This window comes from Artibeus jamaicensis, unplaced genomic scaffold (assembly GCF_021234435.1).
Source record: "Artibeus jamaicensis isolate MK-2021 breed Jamaican fruit bat unplaced genomic scaffold, CSHL_Jam_final contig_332, whole genome shotgun sequence".
In the NCBI taxonomy this organism is placed as follows: Eukaryota; Metazoa; Chordata; class Mammalia; order Chiroptera; family Phyllostomidae; genus Artibeus; species Artibeus jamaicensis.
The window spans coordinates 9,085,012-9,110,405 of NW_026521788.1; the positions used below are offsets into that span (position 1 = coordinate 9,085,012).

At 34.4% G+C, this 25,394-nt stretch overlaps 1 protein-coding gene across 1 annotated transcript in view; it reads right to left on the reverse strand.

The window, feature by feature from the left end:
* Nucleotides 1-25,394, reverse strand: part of PCDH15 (protocadherin related 15) — a 789,434-nt gene that overhangs the window by 274,052 nt on the left and 489,988 nt on the right. The window contains exons 13-14 of the mRNA XM_053663991.1: nucleotides 24,201-24,350; nucleotides 385-578 (exon numbers count right to left, since the gene is read on the reverse strand). Coding sequence (XP_053519966.1) covers nucleotides 385-578; nucleotides 24,201-24,350 — 344 coding nt within the window. The remainder of the gene's footprint in view (nucleotides 1-384; nucleotides 579-24,200; nucleotides 24,351-25,394) is intronic.

The following is a 25,394-nucleotide window of genomic DNA, read 5'->3' on the forward strand; positions in this document are numbered from 1 at the left end:
CAGACACTGACAGGTGTCTTCAAAACCCCGAGACATTCCATATCTGACCTCTTTCATCAACCTTGCTTTTCAACAGCAAATTAAATACATGCCTCTGATCTTTCCCAGATTCCACCCTGCCTACCCACCCCCAAACAGAGTCATGCATGCTTCCTATCTGTGAAATTATAGTTAATTATTTTGTGATTTAATCCTGTCTTTACTATCCTTTCCCCACAATTGAACCAAATAAGAATATGCAGTTCCTGAGAATCCGGTCTCTCTGATTTTGTGATCTAATTTAGATGTTTATAGGATAAAAGAATGCTTGCTGTGCTTCTTAAATTTAATTATGGGGTTAAATGGGAGTGCTGAAAAGACTGCTTTGGTTCTAGTATGAATTACCTTCTCTCTACAGGAGGAGCATTATCCGATGCTTGGACCGTGAGCGCATACGTGTGCCCGACTATCAACTCCACCCCCGGAGCGATGGTGATGAGCCCTGTTTCTTTATCGATGATGAAGTCTCCCTTCGCCCCAACCAGGATTTCATATGTGATCTCTCCATTTGAACCTTCGTCTGCGTCGAATGCAGTGAGCTGGAATTGAAAATCACAACATAAATCCTCTGGGACTCAACTTTTCACTATTGTGTCATTCCACCCCACCCCCCCCAACAGAAGCAGCTTGTTTTCAAAAACCAAAAAATAAATAAATAAATAAAAAATAAAGTTTTTTGGCATATACTCTTGTTTTCTTGAATTGAGGCTACTGTATTCTGTTATGATACAGAAGCAGTCACAGCAGGAAGGGTTTCTGTTTTCTTTCCTTGTGAGAGTGATTTTTTTTAAAAAGTGTTTGTGTCTTGAAGGCAATCTTTATTTTAATTAATAAAGGAAAACAGAGGAAAGCTCTAAGTAAATCTAATATCCTTATAGAAAATTATTTTTTTCTTTATTTTACCTCCTGTTCTTGACACATAAACACACATTACTACAAACTGAGGCCTGAAGAAAATGAAATAGATGAAGTCTGCCTTTATTACTCCCATTCTTCCCTTTGTTCTAATTTTTCCATTCTTTATGGGTTCCCTTCTGTCTCCCACAGATACTCTTGATCTCTTGTCCTTTGTATTTTTATTGGCTTTAGGAAAGATTCTCATAATCTGTTCACACTGACTTATAAAGGACTAACAAGGCCTAGAGTAGCAATTTTCAACTTTTTGTCATTTCATGGCAAATATAAACTAATTACTAAACTAGGTAACACACCAAAAACATATTTAATTTTTTGCCCACTGGACAAAAATAGGCACGATTTTTATTCATTCACACAGGATGGCTATTGTGTTGGCTGATGTCATTTTTTAATTTTATAATCTAAGGGAAAAGAGGTCAGTGCCCTGGCTAAATAGTCAGGTATTACATATTTTTAAACTTCTTATGGTACACCCATTGGAAATCACTGGTCTAGAGTATTATTTTTCAGAATCAAACAAGTGCATCTTCAATTGTAGAATATTTAATTAGAAAATTAGAATATCAAGCCCAAGAAACATTTTTTTTGAGGAAAGGGATCCAGTTCAGGGTACCTGAAATAATATGACATAGGCATCTGCAAAGCAAATTGCACAGACTTATAATCATTTCAGGGCAAATGGTATTTATTAATTAAAGACCACATTTGGCTAATTCTTTGTATAAACACTGTGACCATTATTAATTTTACATAGCAAAATTAACATAATAATTTAATATGTTGAATAAGGCTCCTTGATTCTCTTGATAAACATACATTTACTTAAGAGGAAAAAATAAATTCTAGGGGGAAATCTTATAATACTCATTTTATAAGCATTCACAGAATTTTCTCTTTTCATCATACCAAAAGTAATAGATGAAGAAAAGAAAGGTGGCTTCAGCTTACACATAAGAAAAAGACAGTTATAAGTGTTCTGCTGGATAAAGAAAACACTCATGATTGTAATAAGGAGACCTATAGAAAAATGATCTATGTACTGACCTTTTCTTATATAGTCTCATCCCTGAATTTCACTTCTATAAAATTGTAGTCCTTTATTGTTAACAGACTCCTTGGGGGTGCAGAGGCTACTGGATGCTCTGCTGTACCTTTGCAGATAAAATGTAAATGTGCACATTTACCTTGAGACTTGAATTCAATTTCAGGGACCCAGAGTTAACTAATGGCTCATTGAAATGTTTACATTTAATATCCTGATGAAGTGCACACAGGTGTTTTACACTACCTCGTCATGTTTAAGGGCATATACTCTGCATATTCTGTTTCTACTTTTAGCACCCACTGCATTTAGAGTGATAATGTGCATAGAAATAGCAAAAAAAATTGAAAGAAAAAAAGAAGGACATTTGAGAGACTGGCATTAATTCGGCTAAATCTAAGATTAGGTATCTGGAGGTATACAGATATGGTTGCCAGAGGAAAGGCATTTCATGGAATGATTCTGGGGCTTATGTGAAAATGACAAGACATGGTCCTAAAGGCAAAGGCAAAGGAAACTATTTTCAGAAACTGTCAGAATGAATGATGTATATTTATGGAGAACTATTCAAGCCAGACAAACTCATTCCCTTTTGTGTGTGGATAAAATTAGAAAATTAGAAGGTGGGGGGTAGCAGAGGAGATATCGATTTTGATTATAGTAAATCACTTAACACAATGTCTCGGAATCTTAATTAAAATTTAGCTCAAATTGCCCTCAATATTAACATTCTTTCTGGGACTTAAATGGGCTAAAGGAATTTAATGATAAATGGCAATGTATCAACTTAAAAAGTGTTGAGGAGTATGCTTCAGGGGTGTAGGTATTATGGATGGTCTTATTTAACATTTTCATAAATGATGCTGGAAGAGAAAATAAGCTGGATTATAATTAAATTGAAGACAAGGCAGTCATCTGGGAGGTGCCATAAATACCAAATAGTACCACAAAACAGGTGACAGAAATTCCCCTAAAATTGAAGAGCCAGTCAACCACAGATAAGCTACTATATTTGGGGACTACAACTAGAACCATTAACATGTACAAGTCCAACAAATAAGTCACAAATAATTTTTATGTTTAGGCTATTTAAATCATTTTATGTTTTCAGTCTTTTAATACTAAATAATAGAGGGTTAAGAACCAACATAACTGAGCCCGCACACGTGCAAACAAAAATTTTTTGAAGAAAGTTTTCGTAGACCAAGGTTAGAAAAGGGAGCTGAGGTGCTCACTCTGAACACGCACAAAGTGGTAATGAAACCCATCAAAGACCCTGAAACTAAACGATGGTGGAGATTTAATTCAATTACAGCTCACTGACCTTGTGATCAGTGGTCTATGAGATGATGGCATATGAAGACATCTCCTAACTGAGAAGGGAAATCTGTCCCCTAAATAAAAGGGGATTGAAGAAGGTATTGATTTACATGGAAAAGTCAGTGCCACTTACATGTTATCAGATGAATGTAAATAACATCTGATTTTAAATGGTTTTACTTAAGTGCTATAATATCTAAATGATAAGAAACAGTAAGTTATCTGTTCATGTATTTCTTTTCTATAATTGTATTACAGTTATTTTCAGGAACTTTAATCTTACCTTCCCACAATTTCTTCCTCTCAATAGTCTAATATGTACTGGTACATATTTCAGATACAGTGTCTTTATTTTTAGCCACCCCTCACTCCCACAAAAAACAAATTTATTTGCCAGTTCTATTCTTGTATTTCCTGCTAGTTTTGGCTGTAGTTTGTTTCTCTCTTCAATCTCTCTGTCCTATGCCTGAGAAATTAACAAATGTGGCTTTATGTATAAAAGAATATCAGATCACAAACTGAACAAAAAAATCAAATCGGAGTCTCAAAAATGAAGCAAGGTTAGAATAAAAGTCACAGTTCTCAAGAAAGAATCACCAGAACTATAATACAAAATTGTGAATACAGTCTGGTTGCACACATACGTGTATTTTCACTAGAAATGAATTACAGTCCACAAACTGTGATCACAAACAAGTGTGTTGACCATTTGATGTTTTGGCCTCCTGGCCATCCTGGAGTTTTGTCTCTAGGAAGAGCCCTGTGTTTTACCTTGGTAGTAAATGCATGCCCTTCACAGTCCATGTTAGGGTGGGGCTGACCCTGAGCTTCATCTATCAGTGGCACTGAGATTCAGACCTGGACATTGTTTGCTTAAGAATTGCAAATTACTAAATTGCTATAGTCATGAAGACTCCTGAACTACCAGAAAAGAGTAGCTGTTATTTTCTCCAGGTCTAGCCTCATAAAATTACATCTGACATTTTGCTGATCTTCACGTCTGCATGGGCTGGTCTAACACAAAGTTAAAAAAAAAAATAATAGTATAAAAACAAAAAGACAATGCCAGGTAATTGGGAGAGAATATCATGAATGTCTCTGTTTCCATGAATGTCTCTTCCAGTTATGCTTGAGAGAAATTCGTACTATTTCTGATACACAAAATGAAATGTTCTTTTTTTAAAATAAAAAAGCAAGCTAGTTTATTTTGAAATTATGTCACTTTAATTGTAAGAATCCCAAATATTATAGAAAAAGAGTGTTATAGTTAATTATTTCTTCTTGGCTTGCTTTATGACTCTTTATTCTTCTAGAATTATTATACTTTGAGATTCTCATATGTAATGCCATGTGGTCATTAATACATCTTTGATTCAATATACAGTTATTCATTATCATGAGCAAAGCTAATATTGTGAAAGCAGTAGAGTTATCCTTGTGTAGAAACCATGATGATGTTATGTAACAAGAAGTGAAAACATACACACACAGATAAATAAGTAAATGTTTTTCATGTAATAATAGTTGGACTTTTAAACAAAGCAGGATCTAAATTATAAAATTAAGCACTTTTAATAATACACATTTCTTAGAATACTTTTTAAAAATCTCATTATTCAGTAAAGTAAAAGTAGTGACAGAAAAAAAAATAAAGTCACTTAATCTTTTGTAATATTTAATGCAAAATAAGGCCATGGATACTGAGGTTAGCTTTTTTCTTTTTGAAGTGAAGTTCAATTTGTAAAGTGAACTCTGCTAAAACATGTACATCTGAGTTTAGAAAAGTCTAAAAAATATTGTATCTTTTCCACAAGAAGGCAGCTGCAAAAGTATGTTAGCTGAGACCACTTTGGTGGTAATCATAATACCAGAACTAATTTCCAAACTTGATATAGGAAAAATAATAATCTGGAAGAGAACATTCATTACAAAAATAATTTAATGAGAACCTACAAAGGCCTCAGGCACTGTGCTAGGAACTGGGTATAAACCTAAGTTGGTAAATAAAATTAGGCCCTGATTAAAAAAAATTACTATATATGACAAAATATTAATAAAAAATCTGTATTGACATGTTGCAACAAATGCTATTTGAAACATAATCATAAAAAATGAGTGTGTTGCAGAATACATATCGAAGTCCTTTGGCGAATATTAGATTTAAACTGGGGTCCCACATGATTGAAGAGTATCGGATTTAGAGAAGTTCATGGAAAAGGCAAGGACGCATATGCAAACCCTGAGATGGAGGGAATGAATGAGGCTCCAAGAGAAGCTGAATGTGATGAACTAGAGAAAGACTAACAGGTCCGCAATGAAGTTGCAGACACGAGTGCAACCTAGGGAAGGGTTTTATGTGCTGTGATAAAGAGTTTGAGAATCATTCTGTGAGACAAATAAATAACAAAAGGATTTACATAACATTTGATATTCAATATGCATAATAGTTTCTGCATCCTTTATTTCCTTTTGGTTTTGGTGTTGAAAGCAGAAACTCTGGGGAAGTGACGTGATTTTAGATAAGAGGGTTATAAGGAATGACAGTATATTCTTTAAGTGGTTCTTATTTATAGTAAAAATCATGATAGAACTGAGCTGGTTTTCAAAGCATGGACTGAGACATGTCAGACCTAATGTGGATAAAAAATAAATTTGAAAAAGCAAACTTCTGGTAAACAGCACGAATAGCAGTCACGATAAAGAACAGAGCCATATTGCATATACACAGGCCACATCTGCTGCAACCTTCTGCTTTTATAAAAGAATTTTCTGACATATACGGACACAAATTGAACACACTTAATGAGAAAAAATATTTTGGAAACCTCATCACCTAAATATCTGTTTCAATCTAGTGTTGTTTATTACTAAGGGAGGTCAACTACTAGTAAGGGATTTCAATGAATTTCACTTAGAAAGTATAAAATGCTGTGCTGAGGGTTTGTGTAAGAAATATTCATTGAGAAGACTGACATTCTCTGCCCTTTCTGGAAACTCAGATAGTGTCTGAGGCTTGGTTTATTTTGACTTTCAGTCTACGTAGAAGAAAGAGTGCACTGTAATTCAAACAGTCACTATTGCGTCCAAGTATATCATGCTGATCTATTTAATTCTGAAATTTGCATTTAACAAGGTAGATTTGTTGAGTTTCTTGTTTTGTCTATTTGTGAAAATGTAAGAAGCACAGTTTTTGAAGACATGTGATAGGATGCAGAATTACTGTTGCATTAAACAATTTGTGATATTCTAATTCCTTCAGACAATATTTCCTTTATTTTATTCAAAACAGCATGGATTCAGTATGCCAAGATATCTATTTTCTTATAATATGTGATATGGAATTTGGGTTTTATAAAATGAATACATGTACATGATAACCATATAGACACTTATAGGATTTTCCTTTTTTATAAAATCAAACTATAATCCATGACTTATAAGTGATCTATGGAAATAAGCATTCTACTTATTTCAGTACAAAGGAGCATTTTATCTTACTAACATATCTTGAATTAATTTAATTTATTTGCTTCCCTCTGCTTTATCACAGGAGTCCTTACTTTCAATACTCTGTCTTTTCTTTGTACAACATATCTGGTCCCCGCACTAGCAGCTGTCTGAAATTGCTCTTTCTAAATGACAAAGTGGTAGCTAGGGTGTAGGACCCCTTGGTCTGGTGGGAAGAAGAAGAAGACAATTCTTTTTCTAAAAAGTAAGTAAAAATCTAAGTAAAATAGTCAAAATCATAATTTAGGACTACAAAGATTTGGCAAAGTACACAAATTGAAAGAAATTAATTACTCCTGAAGATTGCTGCAACTTCAGATTAAAAAGTAGGAGTCAGGGGCCTTGTCTGCATGTCATCCTACCTTCCCCTCCCCACTGCCAACCCCCCTGCCTGCCCCCAGCACAGGCGGCATGGAAAGTTTGTAATGGTAGAACTGGCCATGACAGGCAGTCGGTTTGCCTCAAGAGAAAAACGGACAATCTGATGCAGAGTTAGTGAAGGGTTCAAGCACAGTGGGAACTGAATGGAGAACAACCTCACCTCTGCTAATGTTAAGTTGTGGTCCTAGTGGGGAAAAGCTGTGAACAAGCCAGAAGTTCAGCAGAAAGAACGAGAGAATGGGAGCCCGACAGAGGACTGAATAAGCTTTCGGTTCCTTTCTGAAAGAACGCGCATGTACAGGAGGGACGTGAGAAGGCCCGAGGAAATGTAAATGCCAAATGGAAATCCTGTCGACTGCCTGAACTTTCAAAGCTCTCCTCAACCTCAGCTCGGATCAACTCACAAAGGGTGGAAGCCTTCTGGGCTTGAGGTGCTTGCGCACACCTTGGTCTAAATCACTGGCTGACATTAACGTTTGCAGAAGTAGAAACAATTTATAAAAAGCCAGCTACAAAATAAACATATGAATCAGCACAAAAATTGTTCAGAGACATAAGGAGCTGCTGTATATTGAAGGGAATCAGATTCAGGAAATAGAGTCCAGACATGTAGTTAAAAAAAAAAGAAAATCCTCTAGGTCAACATTCAAAATCCAGAAGTACTATTATATCCGGTTAAAACAAACAAACACAGTAATTGAAAATAAATAAATCTAAATATTGTTAAAGAAATAACTCTTCTGATGTTTGTAAAAAATGATAAGAAAAGCAATTTATAAAGCCAAATATCCATTTATGAAAAAACGCTCAGTGAACCAGCAATAGAAAGGAATGTCTTCAACCTGATACAAAGCATCTAAAATAAAACCTTCGGCTCCCATGATAGGTAATGATAAGAAGCTGAATGATTTTCCCTAAGATCAGGAATGAGGAAAGCGTGCTTTCACCACTTGTATTCACCCTCGTACTGAAAGTTCCAGACAGTGCAATGGAGCACACAAGGGAGCAGCAGCAACCACAAAACAGCAAACACCTCAGATTGGCAAAACAGGTGTAAAACAGTATTTGCAGAAGGCATAATCATTTATGTACAAAACACTAAGGAATCTACATGAAACTTTGAGAACTAACAAATGAGTAAAAGTTTAAGCAAAATCTATTGTATTTTCTTATACAGTCATATCTCATTGCTCATTGGCTTTAGAACTCATTAAACTGCACTTGTGGCATTTTGATTGAGAAAAAAACTGTTTCAGCACACAGGGCTTGATCAGGACTCATGGCACTGGTTAGAACTTGTGTGAGTCGTGATGCTGCCCCACAAGAGAAAGTGCTTCATTGTTCGATACTCGTCAGCTTCAGCACTCGTCACACGTACAGGAACAAATTAACAAGTACCAAGGTACCACTGTATTAGCAAAAAAATCCCCAAATAACAGCAATTACATTCACAGTAGCATTAAAAATGATAGAATAGGCACGGGCTGGTGTAGCTCAGTGGATTGAGTGCAGCAGGCCTGCGAACTAAGGGATCATAGTTAGATTCCAGTCAGGGCACATGCCTGGGTTGCAGGCCAGTTCCCAACAGGGGTTACATGAGAGGAAGTCATACATAGATATTTCTCTCCCTCTCTCTTCCCCTTCCCCTCTAGGGATAAATAAATAAAATCTTAAAAAATGATAGAATAGGAATAAATTAATAAAATAACTGTAATCAATACACTAAAATTTACGATATTGCTGGAAGAAATTTAAGAGTATGTGCTAAGAGAGTCCATTTTCATGGAGGGAAAAACACTCAATATTTTAAGATGGAATTCTCTACATTTATTTAATCTTTAAATTTAATGTAACCCATATCAAAATTTGATCAGGTATGGTTTTTCCTTAAGCTAAACATATAGATTCATAGAACACAAGTCCAGGAATAAGCTCTTACATTTATGGCTAACTGACTTATGACAAAGATGCCAAGGCAATTCATGGGAAAATTTTACAATAAAAGCTAATGAGGTATATACATGCAAAGGTAAAAAGTAAATAAATAAAACTGGACAGAGACCTTTATCTCCCAGAATATACAAAAATAATTCAAAATGGATTTTCTATATGTAAAATAAAAAGGTTAAAATTATAAAAATCTTAGGAGATAATAGGAGGTCTTAGTGAACTTATATTGGCAAAGTTGCTTAGATATGACATCAAAAGCATGACACAAAAAAAGAAAAAAAATAGTAAATTGGACTTTCTCAAAATTAAAAGTTTTGGCTCTTCCAGAAATGCTACTAAGAATATGAGAGACAAAATGTAGACCATGAGGAAATATTTACAAATCATCTATCTAATAAAGGACCTGCATTTAAATTTATTTTAAAAATTACTAGTCAATTCAGAAGACAAATACAAATAAAAATGGGCAGAAAATTGGGATAGATATTCCCCCAAAGATGGAGGAAGGATTAATAAGAACATTAACAATGGCAAAATCTTTAGTCAGTAAAGAAATGAGAGAGAAATGGTGGATGCACTGCATGACACCCAGAGACCTGTGTCAGTGAATGTTTACACCTAGGGAACACTGGACTGTGATTCTTCCTGACCAGACGAAACCCAGAGTTGCCAGAGAAATGACTTCTAATGCCTCATCTGGTAATGGAAAGGTGAGAAAATAACATGGTGCTATTAATTGAAGTGTGATGAACTAAACATTTAATCTCTTTGTCTTAGCTCTATGACCTAATAAAGGATTTTTGATTCAATTTAATAGTTAAGTGAAAATAAAACATAACTAGATGCTAATATCCTGGGCAGAGAGATTATTTGGGTAAGCAATTGAAAACTCACAAGCTAGGTAATAACTATGGAGACAGATTTGCCAGAGGAAGAATTTAATTCACATTTGGAAAACTTACATACACAGTTGAATGTCTCTATCACATTCAATATTTATAAAAAGGTATAAATAAGAGGATGAAGGAATGAAATAATTTTTCAAATGTTAAAGAAATATCAGACAACTTAGGGAAAAAAAGTATGGCTATTCATGTATTTTACAGAGGGAATTCCAACTCCTTACCAGATACAAGATAATCTCATTATTACTAGTGTTTTAGGAAGTTTACTTTATGTGCTAGATATTACAGAAGTTGCTATGAAAAAACTTTTAAGAAAATTCCTCAGAAATATGTAGCAAGGGAGTAATACATTTAGAATGCTGATAATTTAGAAGTCATTAGAAGTTTTATCTAAAGAGTGCCACTCTGCTATTGCTGTGAAAGTAACATTGTTGCCTATCCCGAATCCTTACTCAAAATTAAATGAACTTGGTGCTACCAGAGCCTGTTGACTCTTTGAGATTGGTAGTCAGGCTGAACCCAAGACCACTCTTGCAGGTCAGGCAAATTGGGCAATATATAATTTGGTCATCTCCAGATTGATGCTCTCTGGATCTTTAAAGTAAGCTTGTGACCCTCTTAAGCTAAAAATCACACTAAGCTACTGGTTATCCCTCTTCTGCTCAACATATCCTAGAGTAATTAATATAAGATGGTGGGCATCATTAATGATATTATCAACTTTTATGAACCAAACAATTTTTATTGGAGATGGATCTCTTATCTAGAAGTTTCACTTCCTGATAAAAAGTCCAAGAACAAAATATTAACAGTAAGACATGTGTTTCTTTTCCATGGCAAGTCATGATCTCACTGTGGAAGTTCATTGAATCTCATCACTCAAAACTCTGACACCGAAATTGTTTATTGCTATTGTGTTGTCTCATGCCCAACTTCTAACTTCATTACTTCAAATACAGATTTCAAAGTTGCCTTCCATCAATTCCCATATCTCAGACTTAAACCAGTCCGTTTAAGGATCTAGTCTGAATTACTTCTTCAAGGAATCATATGTTGTATATAACACCAAATCTTAAGGATTCTGCTAGGCAGGATATTCCTTCTTTAATTATTTGATACATAAGCTGATACATAATTCAGACCTTAATTTGTGTCAGATACTAGACTCTGAAAAATACAGTGTGTAGAAAATACAAAAATAATTTCTGCCAAATAGCTTGTGGTTTAGAAGAGGAGACAAGAAAAAAAAAGCATTCCTAATAGAAGTGCTAATAGAGAAGGATAAAAACACACAGAAAAGTCTGTAATGACAAAGGGCTGGAAGAATAAGCCAATGCATATTTGACTAGGTACAAGAAAGAAACGCTTTTATCATTCAGTTCCTCCCCTCTCCAATGGCAGTCAAATTGGTATCCTTAGCTCTGCATTAAATTGCCATGCCTTTGACCTCAGCACATCATTCCATCCAATAGCATCATATCCCCGTCTCTTGCCTGATTGAGTACTAAAACATCCTACATGTTCATGAAGTTTTAATCAATGATGAAGCCTTCCCAACCATTCTAGTCCTAATAGATATTCCTCCTGACTTTTGATGAACTATGAGAATATTTTAGTATGCTCCATCTAATTTAACGATTCAATAATGGTGGTGACATTTTCTGATTATTTGACTGTGAATAATGCTTATCTCATATATATATGAATGAACCTAATACAGTATTAGGACTTGCCCAGTGGTATTTTTGTTTCTGTCCTTTGCTAAACTGAATAAGCAAGTTTACTAGGCTTTCAGTGAAAAGGGCGCCAACCATATAGAAAAATATATTTTTCAAAGATATCTTGGACAGGGGTTTGATCTCCAAAATATATAAAAAAAACTCACATGACTCCACTCCAGGAATAAAAACAATCCAATTAAAAAATGGGCAAAAGACCTGAACAGACACTTCTCCAAGGAGGACTTACAGAGAACCAAGAGACATATGAAAGGATACTCAGCATCACTAGCCATCTGAGAGATGCAAATTAAAACCACAATGAGATATCACTTCACACTGGTCAGAATGGCCATCATAAACAAATCAACAAACAAGTGCTAGCAAGGTTGTGGAGAAAAGGAACCCTCATATATTCCTTAGTTGTTGGAGATGCAGACTGGTATAGCCACTCTGGAAAACAGAGTGGATTTTCCAAAAATGGAACTGCCTTCTGACCCAGCACTTCCACCACTAGGATTATACACTAAAACTCCTGAAACACCAATTCAAAAGAACCTATGAATTCTATTGTTTATAGCAGTGCACTTTACAATAGCCAAGTGTTGGAAGCAACCTAAGTGCCCACCAGTAAATGAGTGGATCAAAAAATTGTGGTACATTTCCACAATGGAATACTATACAGCAGGAAAAAAGAAGGAGCTCCTATCCTTCTCAATAGCATGGATGGAACTGGAGAACATCGCACTAAGTGAAATAAGCTAGAAGGTAAAAGGCAAATACCATATGTTCTCACCTTTAACTGGAACCTAATCACCAAAACAAAGAGGCAAGCAACATGTAACAAGAGACATTGAAATAAATAACAAATTGACAATAACCAGAGGGGATTGGAGATAGGGGAGAGTTCATCAAGGGACATGTACAAAGGATCCATGGACAAAGCCAAAGGGTGGTAGGATTGAGGGTGGGAGGTGGAAATGGGTAGGGCAGGAGAGTGGTGGGCAGAAAATATAGACAACTGTACTTGAACAAAAATAAAAATTTTTAAAAAATAATTCCTTACTGCTCTATTTAGAATATTGATTTTTCTAAGATAACCTGTCTTTAAAACATCTCATCATCTAAGTATTTTTCTTTTATCCAGATGACCATGCTTTGATATTGAACATAATTTACTACAAGAAACAGTAAACAAGACATTTTTATCTTTTTTTAACAACAGCCAAAAAAAACCTAAAATATGTTAGTGATATACGGGAAAGAAAAAATGTATAAAGTATATTGTGCATTTTTTCTATGCTAGAGTATTATTAAATTTTAATTATCCAGCAAGCTAGTAACATCTAGAAATATAGTGAGAAATATTAAATCAATATTAAAATGCACAACTTACATGATTTTAAAACAATTACATACAATTAAACAAAAACCTCATAAAGAATACAAGCATCTAGGCATTAATTATTAAAACTGTACCATGTATAGTTTTCACTAGGAAAACCCCAAAAGCATGGCAGATAAACATAAAACAATTAAAATGCATTTACAAATGGATTTAATTTGAAAAGCTGTACATGTAAATATATCAAAGGAGGATAATGACTAAAAAATAATATACAAGCCAAATGTGATGTTTTTTTCTATTTAAAAAAAATGAAAATGCAGATGTTTGTGATCACCTAACTGATATTGTCAATATTTTCTTTAAGTTTGTGAAATGGAAAAGCTCAATCTACAGACTGTAACTCTAAGGTTTTAAGAAACACTTACTTAGATGTTAAAATTTTCATGTTTATGTGGGGGGGAGGGGTGCAAGTGGAATCTATGGTAATGGAAAGAAACAATAAAATACACACATAAATTAATTAGAAACATAAAATTTCATAATGTTTACTTTGATGAGATGAGTCATTTGTCATGTATGATAGAACTAAAATATAATAGGCCTTTCTTTCCTATTACAATAGTAGTTTTCAAGGTCAGAAATAAATATTAGTAGTTACTCAATTCCCTATGATTTGGCAGAGTGCTCCAAATTTTTGATATTTGGCAATAATATAATTTTTAAATGAATGTCTTAATTAATCAACATTGCCTCTCTAAAAGCATATATATAATGAATTCTCGTGATATGTTTTCAACATATTATTTAGCTTCTCAAGAGCTTTCGATGGACTCTACCAGATAATCAAAGTTGGAAATACTCTTCTAGTGATACAAAAATATATCTGCAGTCCTGTTGGTTAATTTTTAAAAATGCATTAACTTGATATATAAGTCATTCCCACACTCACACAGAAACAACATAACACTTTCTTAACCTACACCTATCATTTTCTTTATCTAGTTATTCATTTAACAAAAATATATTAAAAGTCTACTATGTACCAGGTGCTATGCAAGATGTTGACTACACATAGTAGTGAAAAAATAAAGAAACTAAGGAGAGAAACGGACAGTCTTTATTCCACTTGACTTTATAAAAAATTGGAGAAATGGTTAAAAGTTATAATTAAAAATTTTATTTTATTTTATTTTATTTTATTTGTATTTCTTCATGTTTTATTGTTCTTTTTACAAAGTCTCCTTTTAAAACATTCACCTAAAACCTTGCTCTGAAAGAACATTTTCTGTGTCAGAGTTTAATATTTCTGAGTTAATGTTCTTAAAGCTATTAAGATGTCTTACAATCTCAAAGTATCTCCTTAGTGAATCAACCAAGGCTTTGGAAATCTGTATTTTTTTATTTTTTTAATATATTTTATTGATTATGCCATTACAGTTGTCCCATTTTTCCCCCTTCATTCCCCTCTACCCTGCACACCCTCTCCCCCCATTCCCCCCTTTAGTTCATGTCCATGTGTCACAAGTTCTTTAGATTCTATATTTCCCATACTAATTTTTTCCTCCCCCCTATCTATTTTCTCCCCACCATCTATGCTCCTTATTTTCTGTACCTTCTCCCCCCTCCTCCTCCCACTCCCGTGTTGTTAACTCTCCATGTGATCTTCATTTCTATGGTTCTGCTCCTGATCTAGCTGTCCTCTTAGTTTGCTTTTGTTTTAGGTGTGGTTCTTAATAACTGTGAGTTTGCTGTCCTTTCACTGTTCATATTTTTTATCTTCTTTTTCTTAGATTATTAGAAATTTTAAATGTGCCAATGAGGAAAAGATCAAGATACTTTGGGACAACAGAAAAAACAAAATATACCAAAGGAGTTATGGAACGCTTCTTTGAGGAAGTGTCATTTAAATTTAGATCTAAATGATGAAAAGCAAACGACTAGGAGTTGAGTTTGGGTGGGAGGATTCTAATGAGCATTATAAAGAGATGGGTGAACAAACTGGTGGCTGCAAAATAGTCACAGAGACGTAAAGTGCAGCATGGATAATATGGTGAATAATATTGTAATAACTATGTATGCTGCCAGGTGGATGCTGGAAATACTGGGAGGAAATCACTGTGTAAAGAAGATTTGACTTTGGGTGGTGCGCACACAATGCAATATGCACTGATGGACCATAGAATTATAGACCTGAAACCTATATAATCTCAATAACCAATGTCACCTCAATAAAACTAATTTAATAAAAAGTATGTGACTGTCTAACCACGATGACGCACACCTGAAACAAAAGCAAAATGATATTGAAGGTCAACTATAATTGAAGAATAAACATTTCAGCAAAGAAAAATGTAAACAGTAAGCAATGAATGAAACTGGAAAATAATCAGGAGATTGGTCAGGCTGGTGTCTGACTATGGACTTTCTATGTTAGTAGTGAAAAATGATTAAAGATTGAGCATGGGGTTTTTTAATTTGCTTTCAAATTTTCAATAATCCCATGGCTGCTGAACAGAGAAGAGGAGGAGAGGAAATATAAATAAAGCACAAAGAGGGGCATTGCCCTGATCCCAGTAAAAGCTGATGGTCACTAAGTACAAGGACGGTGACAGTGGGAATAGTATTAGGTAGTTTCATACAATAAGGATATGAGAAAAAATTCATAAGACTTGGTAACAGATTGTGAAGAAGAAGTAAAAAGAATGTGTCAAAATAACTCTCTGGTTTCCAGCATGTTCAACTAAGTACAAGGTATTGTTTTTTCTCAGGTGGGAAATATCATCCATTTGGACAAAATAAGAATAATGTAACAAAACTTCAAATTCTATTAAAGTCAACAATATGAGTGAGTAACTTATGTGATTTGGTTCTGTTTTGAGTCTAGTGCAAATAAGTTTAGTGAAAAATTGTATGGTGTTTAGTAAAATAAATTTGTTTCAAATATCAAAAATTAAAAAATGTACAAATGTAAAAATGTAAAAAAATATAAGGTTTGCTCATCAAATCTTGATCTTGTATTTGCTGAAATATTAAACTACACCAAGACCTTAAATATAATCTTTAAGTTTTAATCATATCACAAACACACTTACCACAGAAGACAATATTATTTGACACACAATAAATTATCAAAAAGCATTAAAATACTATATAGCCTGATCCTAATTTTATTTACAATGTTAGAAATTATAAAAAGCACTTTAATATATAATTATATATGTATATATGATACTTATATGTCCACAGAACACTAAGTAGTAAACATGGCATTGTAGAGATATACATATAAGAGGCAGTAAAGAATATTAATGATCACAAATGTTTTATAAAATTTATGAGAATAATTCAATAATAATAACTAGGTAATATGTATATAAGACTTACTTGCAAAGTATACATGCGTAAGTAGTTCATATAACAAATTTAATATTTGAAACACCCTTGTGAGGCTTGCACTGTTTTTATTGCCATTTAAAGATTAGAAAACTGAAGTACAGAAGGCTAAGCTATTAGAGTCACACAATATCTAAAGTGACAGATGGAGGCACATATAGCTAGTCTGGCTCCAGAATCTATTGTCTTTTAGTTAAATTCAACATTTTAACTCTGCCATTTATAAATTTTGTGAATTTAGACCAAACATTTATCAATGTTGTAACTCAAATTCTTCATAAATTAGGATTGATGAGAAATATTTTCAAAGTAATATCTAGCTCAAATAATATTTAAAGTCCTGTGACACAGCTTAACTAAGAGAAATAACTGTATCAGGAATGTTTTCTATGTGAAGTATTTTTTTATTCAGTATTAAGACCAGTAATAACGTGGTCTGGCTGAAGCTGTGAAGTTGGAGAATATTTTGAGAAGGGATTATGGGAGGTAACAATTTTTGTATGACAGAATTCTTAAGCCAACAGAACACATTTCTATAATATAACTTTGTCTAAGCTGATTGAGAGAGTATCAATTGGGGGAATAAGTTCAGTATGAGTAGTTGGTGAATCCCTGCTGTGTGGAGGTCACTGTGATGGCCACTGGAAGTTAGAGGTCACTAAGAGTTCCTGTCCAAAAGGAACTTATAGTTCAGTAAGGTAGACAGACAGGTAAAGGCTAACCTTAATACAAGGCACAGTGAAATGTATGGAAGATGGGGTTGCCAGCTGGGTACATGGAAGTATGGGGAAAAAACCCATTACTTTGAACTTGTTAGAAGTATAAAGGCTTTATTAAGAAGCATTTGAACTGTATGTTAAAGAATGAAGTATACTGTGGATCAAAACTTAAAACCTAGGAGAAATATCAAAAGGAATATAATGGCAAAGATATTTCATGCTAAAACAAACAAACAAAAAAAGTCCTCTATATGATCTCACAGTCAAATAACAGAGGCATGCAGCAGAATATGAGGCATGAGTATGTGAACAATTACACAGACAGAATTAAACACTTCCTTGGATAGGTTTTCCAGAAGAATGGAGACCTGTTCTGAGTTGCGTTTCAGAATAATCATTTGTAGTAGTGTGGTGGTGAATACGCAGAAATAGTGTTGTCAATCCGTCTACTGTAGTAGCCTAATTTGTGGCAGTGCAAGGCATGGAAAAGGAAATGATGACAGCTACAGTTTGAAATAGCAGTTTCCATAACTGGACAGCCATCTGGATGCATGCAGGTGAAGGAGGAACTAAGAAACGTGACTCTGAGATTGCTAGCCTGAAACCTGTGTAAGATTAATCCCCTGTACAATACAGGGGATTCCAAAGAAAAGAGGATATGTGTATTTGAGTCTCTGTGTGGACTGTGTCTGTGTGTGACTGTGTCTGTGTGTTTCTGTACTAGAAGAAAGATGATGAATGGTTTAATTAATTTGTCTTGGAATATGCTCGGTTTGAAGTGCCTGCCAAATCCACACTGACAGGTCTAACAGAACCTGTAATGTCAGCATGATGCTCAGGGTACCACAGGACATTTAACTTGGAGACAAACAAGGATACATGGAGGTGAGGATTAAAATTTGGGCATCAATGGAATAAAGAGAAATTACATACTGATTTGGGGGAATGTTAATATTTCAAGAGTGAAAATTGAACAAGAGACAGCAACAAAGTCTCGCAGTCAGCAGTGAGCTGGGATGAGAATCAAGGGAGATTTTCACAAAGGGGAAAGTTGAGTTTTGCATAGATTAGGGACTGGGAAGGCTTCTGCATTTAAAAAGTAGGGATAGACTTAATTAGATTTATGATTTTTATGTGATTTTCAGGTATGACGTTAGTAAAGAATCGGTTATATAACTATACATAAATACGTAATAGAATAATTAATAATTAATCAATTCCACAACTTTATCAATCAGTCCAAGGGCCTGAAAACATCAGGGTGGATCATCACAGTGGGCAAGGTGCTGATGCTTTGTCTGGGAGGACTGCTGAGCTCAGGGGGTGGGGAGATTGGAGGGTGCTTGTAGGCCAGAGGGAAAGCATCAGTAGATGGAGATTATTATGGTGAAAAAAAGAGAAAAGAAATGGAATAATTAGGGCAGCACAGGTGAAGCTAAGAGGAAGCTGTGCGCTTTAGAGCAGTGAATAGGAGCAAGAAGTACAAAAGAAGAAAATAAGAACTAAAGAACAAAAAAATCTAGGAAGAGTGGGGTGCTGGTCAAAGGACTCAGCTCCATCCAGGACTCCATTTTAATGAATTAATAATTCCAATTTATAGAAGTATGAAAAATTATTGAGGTTTAAGTCAGTTTTTCCCAAAACTAGATGAATATCAGAGCTGCTTTGTTTTATTAAATAAAATCTCTCCAAGAAACTCCAGCAGTGAATGTGTAGGTCATTTATTTATTTTTCTTTTTTTGTTGACACTATTACAGATGTTTCTATTTTCCTGCCCCTTGCCCGCCTCCACCAAGCCCCGACGCCCTGTCTAGATCATTTAAATAAAAAATATCGCAGTGAGGGGTCCTATCATAGACATTTTTCAAAGTTCCTCAGGTAGATCTCTAATATTCAATTAGAATTAAAAATCACTGATTTAAGAGAAGTATAAAAGTTTAGTAATAGCATCTGTGGAGTATGAACTGGATAGTTCAGTATTGTTATTACAATCTACACCTTCAAAATATTAAAATTGTCTATCAAAATCTATATCTTTAGTATGGAGCAATTGCTTTTTCAAAGAAAACTAAGTAGCAGTGTATGAAATGAGACCCGGAGACAACAGAGTATCAGACCCATTAGTGTCAGCCTGTAAGATCGCACTGATGGTCTACAAAATGGCATTTCATGCAGCATAAGATGTGCTGCATAAACTGGAAAAAATCATTCCCATGCATAGCAATAATCTCTCCTAAACACAAGACGTGTTAGTACCGTGACTACATTTCATACCCGGTTACGAAAGAGGCCCAGGCTGGCATTTGGCACTGCTCCCCTGAGTGTGGGTCATGACCCCTGCACATCAGAGTCACTCTGTTTCTTTTTACAATAATCAAGTAGAAGAAACATAGGTAGAGTTAGCAGACTGATTCATAACTGAGAATGTTTACTAAGGACCTGGTTAGTCACATCTTTATGACCAACTTACCCACTTCTTGTAGGAAAGGAGAGCTACCTCCTCAGAGCTAGTGAACTCAACTAATTGTTCACTTGTATCAGCTCAAGATAGCCTCACTGAAAATGACAGATTAAAAGTGATCTGATTGTAATACTTCACATCTCTTATCCAAGGCTCTCTTTGCAGGAGAATTTTCATTGTCGATGTTGCCTTTAATATGTTATTTTCATTGATATCAGGTTACTAACCAAAAAGTAAAGTAATTGGCCTCCTGTTGGGTGTATGGGGAAAGTCACAGGTGATGAGGGATTTGGTGCAGATGGAGCATAAGAACCTGGTGTGTGACCCTTAAAAGGCATTTGCAGATCACAGTTCTGCATCACCTTAGTTTGGTTAATGTTTTGTGTCTCAATAAGAAATCTATATTCTATTATTTCATAGCCCTTATGGAATGTTTTATAACCATACCTCTCTTTTACAACATACCAGAAATAATATGAAAAAAACCTAATTGTAAAGCCTCATTTCTTGACATTTTAATATTTAAAATTAGAAGCATATTTACACAAACAGCAATTTATATTCACAATATGTGCAGTTTAGGAAAATATATACAGTAAGAATCATTAAGACAGGTGGGATTGTTTTATAAAGAAGAACAAAAGGAAAATTAACTTCCGTAGCCAGCAAATGCCAGAAATAAGATTTTGATCCACTCTAGCAAACATTTTTTTGAGAAATGGTTCTACCACATAATTGCTATTGTTTTCTTAGTTGTAGTATCCAATTTCCTGCTGGCTGTTTATCTAGATAAACTTACTTTCATTTACAATTAAGTTATTATTGAGATGAAAATCAGGTCTAATTAAATTAAGTGCATGACAGTAATTGTCATCCCTTTATCTGAGTAAACTATAATTTTGTTTCCTATGAGGGAATGTCTCAGAGAAGCTAAAATCAGTTCTCTTAGTCAATCAATGACCAGAAATACAGTAGTCTCCCCTTCTCTGCCAGGGATATGTTTGTTACAAGAGCCCCAGTGAATGCCGGGAACCTGGGGAGCGTGACACAGGAATGAACTTTGTCATCTCTGCGGGAAACATAGCAGCAGCTTCGTCTCAGATAAGGCCTCTTCAGTAATTTTTATATTTTTCAGTCCATTCCTGAATCTGTGTGGCCATAATTTACTTTCGGGGTGTGTCATCTCTTGATGAAATCCTTGTATAGTCTCAATGCTTTTGGCACAGCATGTTGCCATTAACTGAAAAATGTTTTCTTTTCATGTCTTCCACATGTAATTTGTATGCTTTTTTTCATGCTAACTAAGCACTTATCACACATTGTGTCAACAACTTTTGAAGTTTGAGGTGTGACAGCAAAACAAGCAAGGATTAGTTGTTCCTTCTTCATAATTTCACAGATAGAAGATTTGTTCTTACTGAGATCTTGGCGATGTCAGCATGCAATTTTTTTCTTTCCTTACTGAAAACTTTCTCCTTTTCTCCATAAAGCAAAAGAAGCGCTTTGTGGCTTCTCATTAGGATATGCAGATTGAATATTCTTTTTATTAAATTTATTGGGGATACATTAGTTAATAAAATTATATGGGTATATAGGTTTCAAGTGTGTATTTTATAACACATCATCTGTATGCTGTATTGGGTGTTTACCACCTAAAGTCAAGTCTCCTGCCATCAGCATTTTCTCCCCTCTACCTTCTTCTACTTGCCTGCACCCTCCTTTTCTGTCTCATAGTCACCATACTTGTTACCTGTGTCTATGAGCTTTTTTTCTTTCTTAATCCCTGCACCAAATTACTCTTGTGCATTGGAGCCATTATTAAGTAAAATAAGGGTTGAATGTAAGCACTGTCATGCCATGACTATTGGTCTGATGATTCAGGCTGCTACCAGGTGCCTAACAGGTGTATAGTCTGTGGAACAAGAATATGCTGAACAAAACAAATGACTTATGTCCTCGGTGGGACAGAGTAGGGTAGCATACAAGTTCATCAGGACACTTAGAACTGAGCACAATCTGAAACTTATAAATTGTGTATTTCTAGAATTTTCTATATAATATTTCCTGACAGTAACTGAACAGAAACTATCATAACTGAAACTATAGAAAACTGAACTGCAGATAAATGGGGACTGCTGTACAATACAGTGCATTTACACCTTCCCATTTGTTTATATGCACTTGTCTGCAAATCTTCCTTTCTTTTATCCTCAAATAGACATTTTATTAAGCATCTACCATATTAAGCCTCTATTTTGTGCCAGGTACTCTGGATGCAGATGCTATAAGTATGGAAATAAACAAATTACATATCTGCTCTCAAGACAAATGAATAAAGAGGTGATTTTGTCAATATAACAAATGGCATACTGAGACAAATCAAATGCATTGTGCCCGTTTGAAACCTTTGTCCCAACACCACGCACACAGCAGAAGATCCTCACACAGAGAGGCACTTGTGAGGGGAATTTCTGGAGCCAGGGTAAGATGTCACCCCTTCTACATCACTCAGGAAAGCATATCTTATTGTAATAATTAAAATACATATAGCGGTGACTTATTTCTAATTCATATTAAAATTTTATCATGTTAATTCTGTAATAATTCATCTTTTGAATAAGTATCAGCTGACATGTCTGGCTTGTGCTGGCAAACAAGACAGATACCTGCTGATATCTTGAAGTTTTTAGTTCGGGGTTGGAAAGGAAAACATAAGATAGTTCAGTTGGTCATACGCTATGACTTGCTGAGATACAGTGGGTTATAAAGAAAACGTGTGAGTAGGGGTTTGTGGGTGTTTGCTGGGAGGCTACTGGCATTAAGCTGTTAAGGAAGTTCTCTCTGAGGAGGTAGCATTTTGAGCTGAGATTTGTGTGATGGAAGTGAGTTAGCCTTGTAAAATGCGGGGTAAGAACATGTTCTTGATTGCCAAAAAATTGTGTCGAAAACCATGAGGCATACTGACAAATATTTCTTCCAAATGCTTCACACTGATGAGGCCACGCCACTGTATCGGTATCTTGGCTACAAACTCCTGTGTTACTGGTGAGTTGTCAGACTATTAATGGTTAAGTAAGAATTACTAGGAACTAGCTACAGAAAACTAACAAGTGCCTTCTTAGAAGGACAAGAAGTATAAGAGAAAGGAGTCAAGCCAGAAATAGGAGGGAAAAAGAGCCAGGTAGAGGACATAATTCAAGAAAATGAGAAAGCAGGGCACATTCAAGTAACTGGAGACGTGTTCAGTAGGACACACGTTTAGGAATAGAGGGTCAAGATAAAGCTGGAAAGAAAAACAAGAACCTGAATGTGAAGACCTTAGTATATTGTGGAGGCATTTGGACTGCTTTTTAAATACTCTGAACTTTTTATTTAGTACTAAACTATATAGACATACAAATGTATTATATACTATGCTATCACACTTTATTATGTATTTTATAGAAACATGACTATATATTACATAATATTATATACTATATATTATACATAAAATTTAGTGTAATTTGGAGCCATTTGAGCACTCTAAAATATGTATCAAATCATGGGCTTTCATGGCCTAAGAGTAACTTAAATGAAGTCTGATTCTGAGATTTAGACAAAAATCTTGATCAAATGGTCTTTATAGGGCTAGGCAACTAAAATCTTTAAAGTTTCTTTCTTTTTTATCGTGAGAGTGATTGTCTAAGTATTGCTCACAGGACTTCAGATCCAGGAAACCTGAAACAAATCTTAGTCATCCACATTACTAAACAGCTGACTAGATAACTTTGATGTACTGCCAGAATGGAAAGTACTAAAATCACCTGTTCCCCAGACTTCTAAAGCTCCTCAAGGAAGAATACTATTACTCCTTTATGATTAATATTCAGAATATTCAGGATAAAAAACAATTTTAAGATAACTTACAGTTTATTTAAATGTACTAAGTATAGTTAATAATAAAAATAAGGCAATTTAAGGATAAATATTTTGCAAGTTTTACATTTTCAAAGATAACATTTACTATGTAATCTTAAAATTTCCTACTGTAATGAATGATTCCATTTTATGTCCAAGTAACGGATGTCTAATAGTATTTTCTGCCAATTTACTAACATAGTCCTTTGCATTTATCACCAAAGGAAACGTAACCATTTCTAAAATAGTTCCATATAACTTGAAGTCTGAAACTGTAGTTCTAATATTTGAAGCTTCAGTATAGTTCATATATTCATTACACTTATTAAATATAGTCAGTACACTATATATTTAAAAAATCTAGTGTAAGCAGTCCAAATGGCTATTGCATCTAATATCTATTTAATTGTACTTTAAATGCACATGATATAATTTTATATAAAAATTAAGTAGATATTTAAAGCTTTTAAAGCTAGATGTGTTACATAATAAGTCTGAGATTCGTTTATCTTTCTCTAAGCAATTCTTAACCAATGCATTATGTGATAATGCTCATGAACACAACTAATTGGAGTGTATCCTACTACATGGGTAGTTACCTGTATGACACTATCCCCAGGACTCATATCTGTATACACGTAGACATCATAGGATATTTCAGGGAAAGTTGGGGTGTTATCATTTGCATCCATCACCCGAATATTGACGATAACTGGCTCACTTTCTTGCACACCATCAAAGGCTGTAATCTTTGGGGGTGAAAAAGTACATTTAGTAGAGAAGTCATACGAACATAAGCAGTACAGAATTCACTCTTTCATTTCAAGTTTTTTATATGTAATATAAAAACTTATAATATAAATTACATATGTAATATGTAATTTACACTTTTAAAAGGGGACTAAAATATCTCATCAATAAAAAGGTAATAAAACTATAATAGTAGATATAATCAAAGAATTTTAATGTGTTAAGAAGCAATTCTAGAGGATAGTATTTATTTTCAATGTATTCAATTCCAGTTAACTTTTACATAAGTCATTGTGTAAAATTTTGTAAAGTGGCTTAAAGTGGTCAATAACATTGCTGATTATTAAGGAGTTAACTACTCTTTAATTTTAAAAGGAGATTAATAGGAAAACATTGTCTACTTTAACATATTTTGTATATAACTAAATAGTTGTATTTACAGCCAAAATGCTTGTATCAGTGAAGAAAGTAGGTACACTAGATATGTTGCCCAGGCTCCTGTGGCCCAGTGGATTAATAAAGCATAATATGTCAAAAGTGTTGCGTATTTTCTTCTATCATCAGTATTAGAATGGCTACATATAAATTCACCAATTTTGATGATTTTTTAAAAATACAGAACAAGCTCACAGGGACCAGAGGGGAGAGGGGAGAGAATTTCAGGGGAAAAGGGGAAAGATTCACAGGAACAAGTATAAAGGACACATGGACAAAAACTAAGGTGGGGGGATGGGAGAGAGGTGGGGAGCACTGGGGGGGGTGGGCTGGGATGGGAATAAAAGACAGAAAACTGTACTTGAAAAATAATTAAATTTTAAAAAATGCACACTAATATGAAAGTTGTCACAATACAATCTAACGAAATTGTTTCAAATGACATTCAAGACAACTAAGCACTGCTAGAGCCATCTTAAAGAAAAAAACGTAATGAACTTTTTGGCCAACCCAATGTCTTTATAAAATCTATTTCAGAAACTTGAAACATAGCTTTAATAACTGTTCCTTGTTTTCTTCATTAGTTTAAGATTTCTCCATCTCAGTGG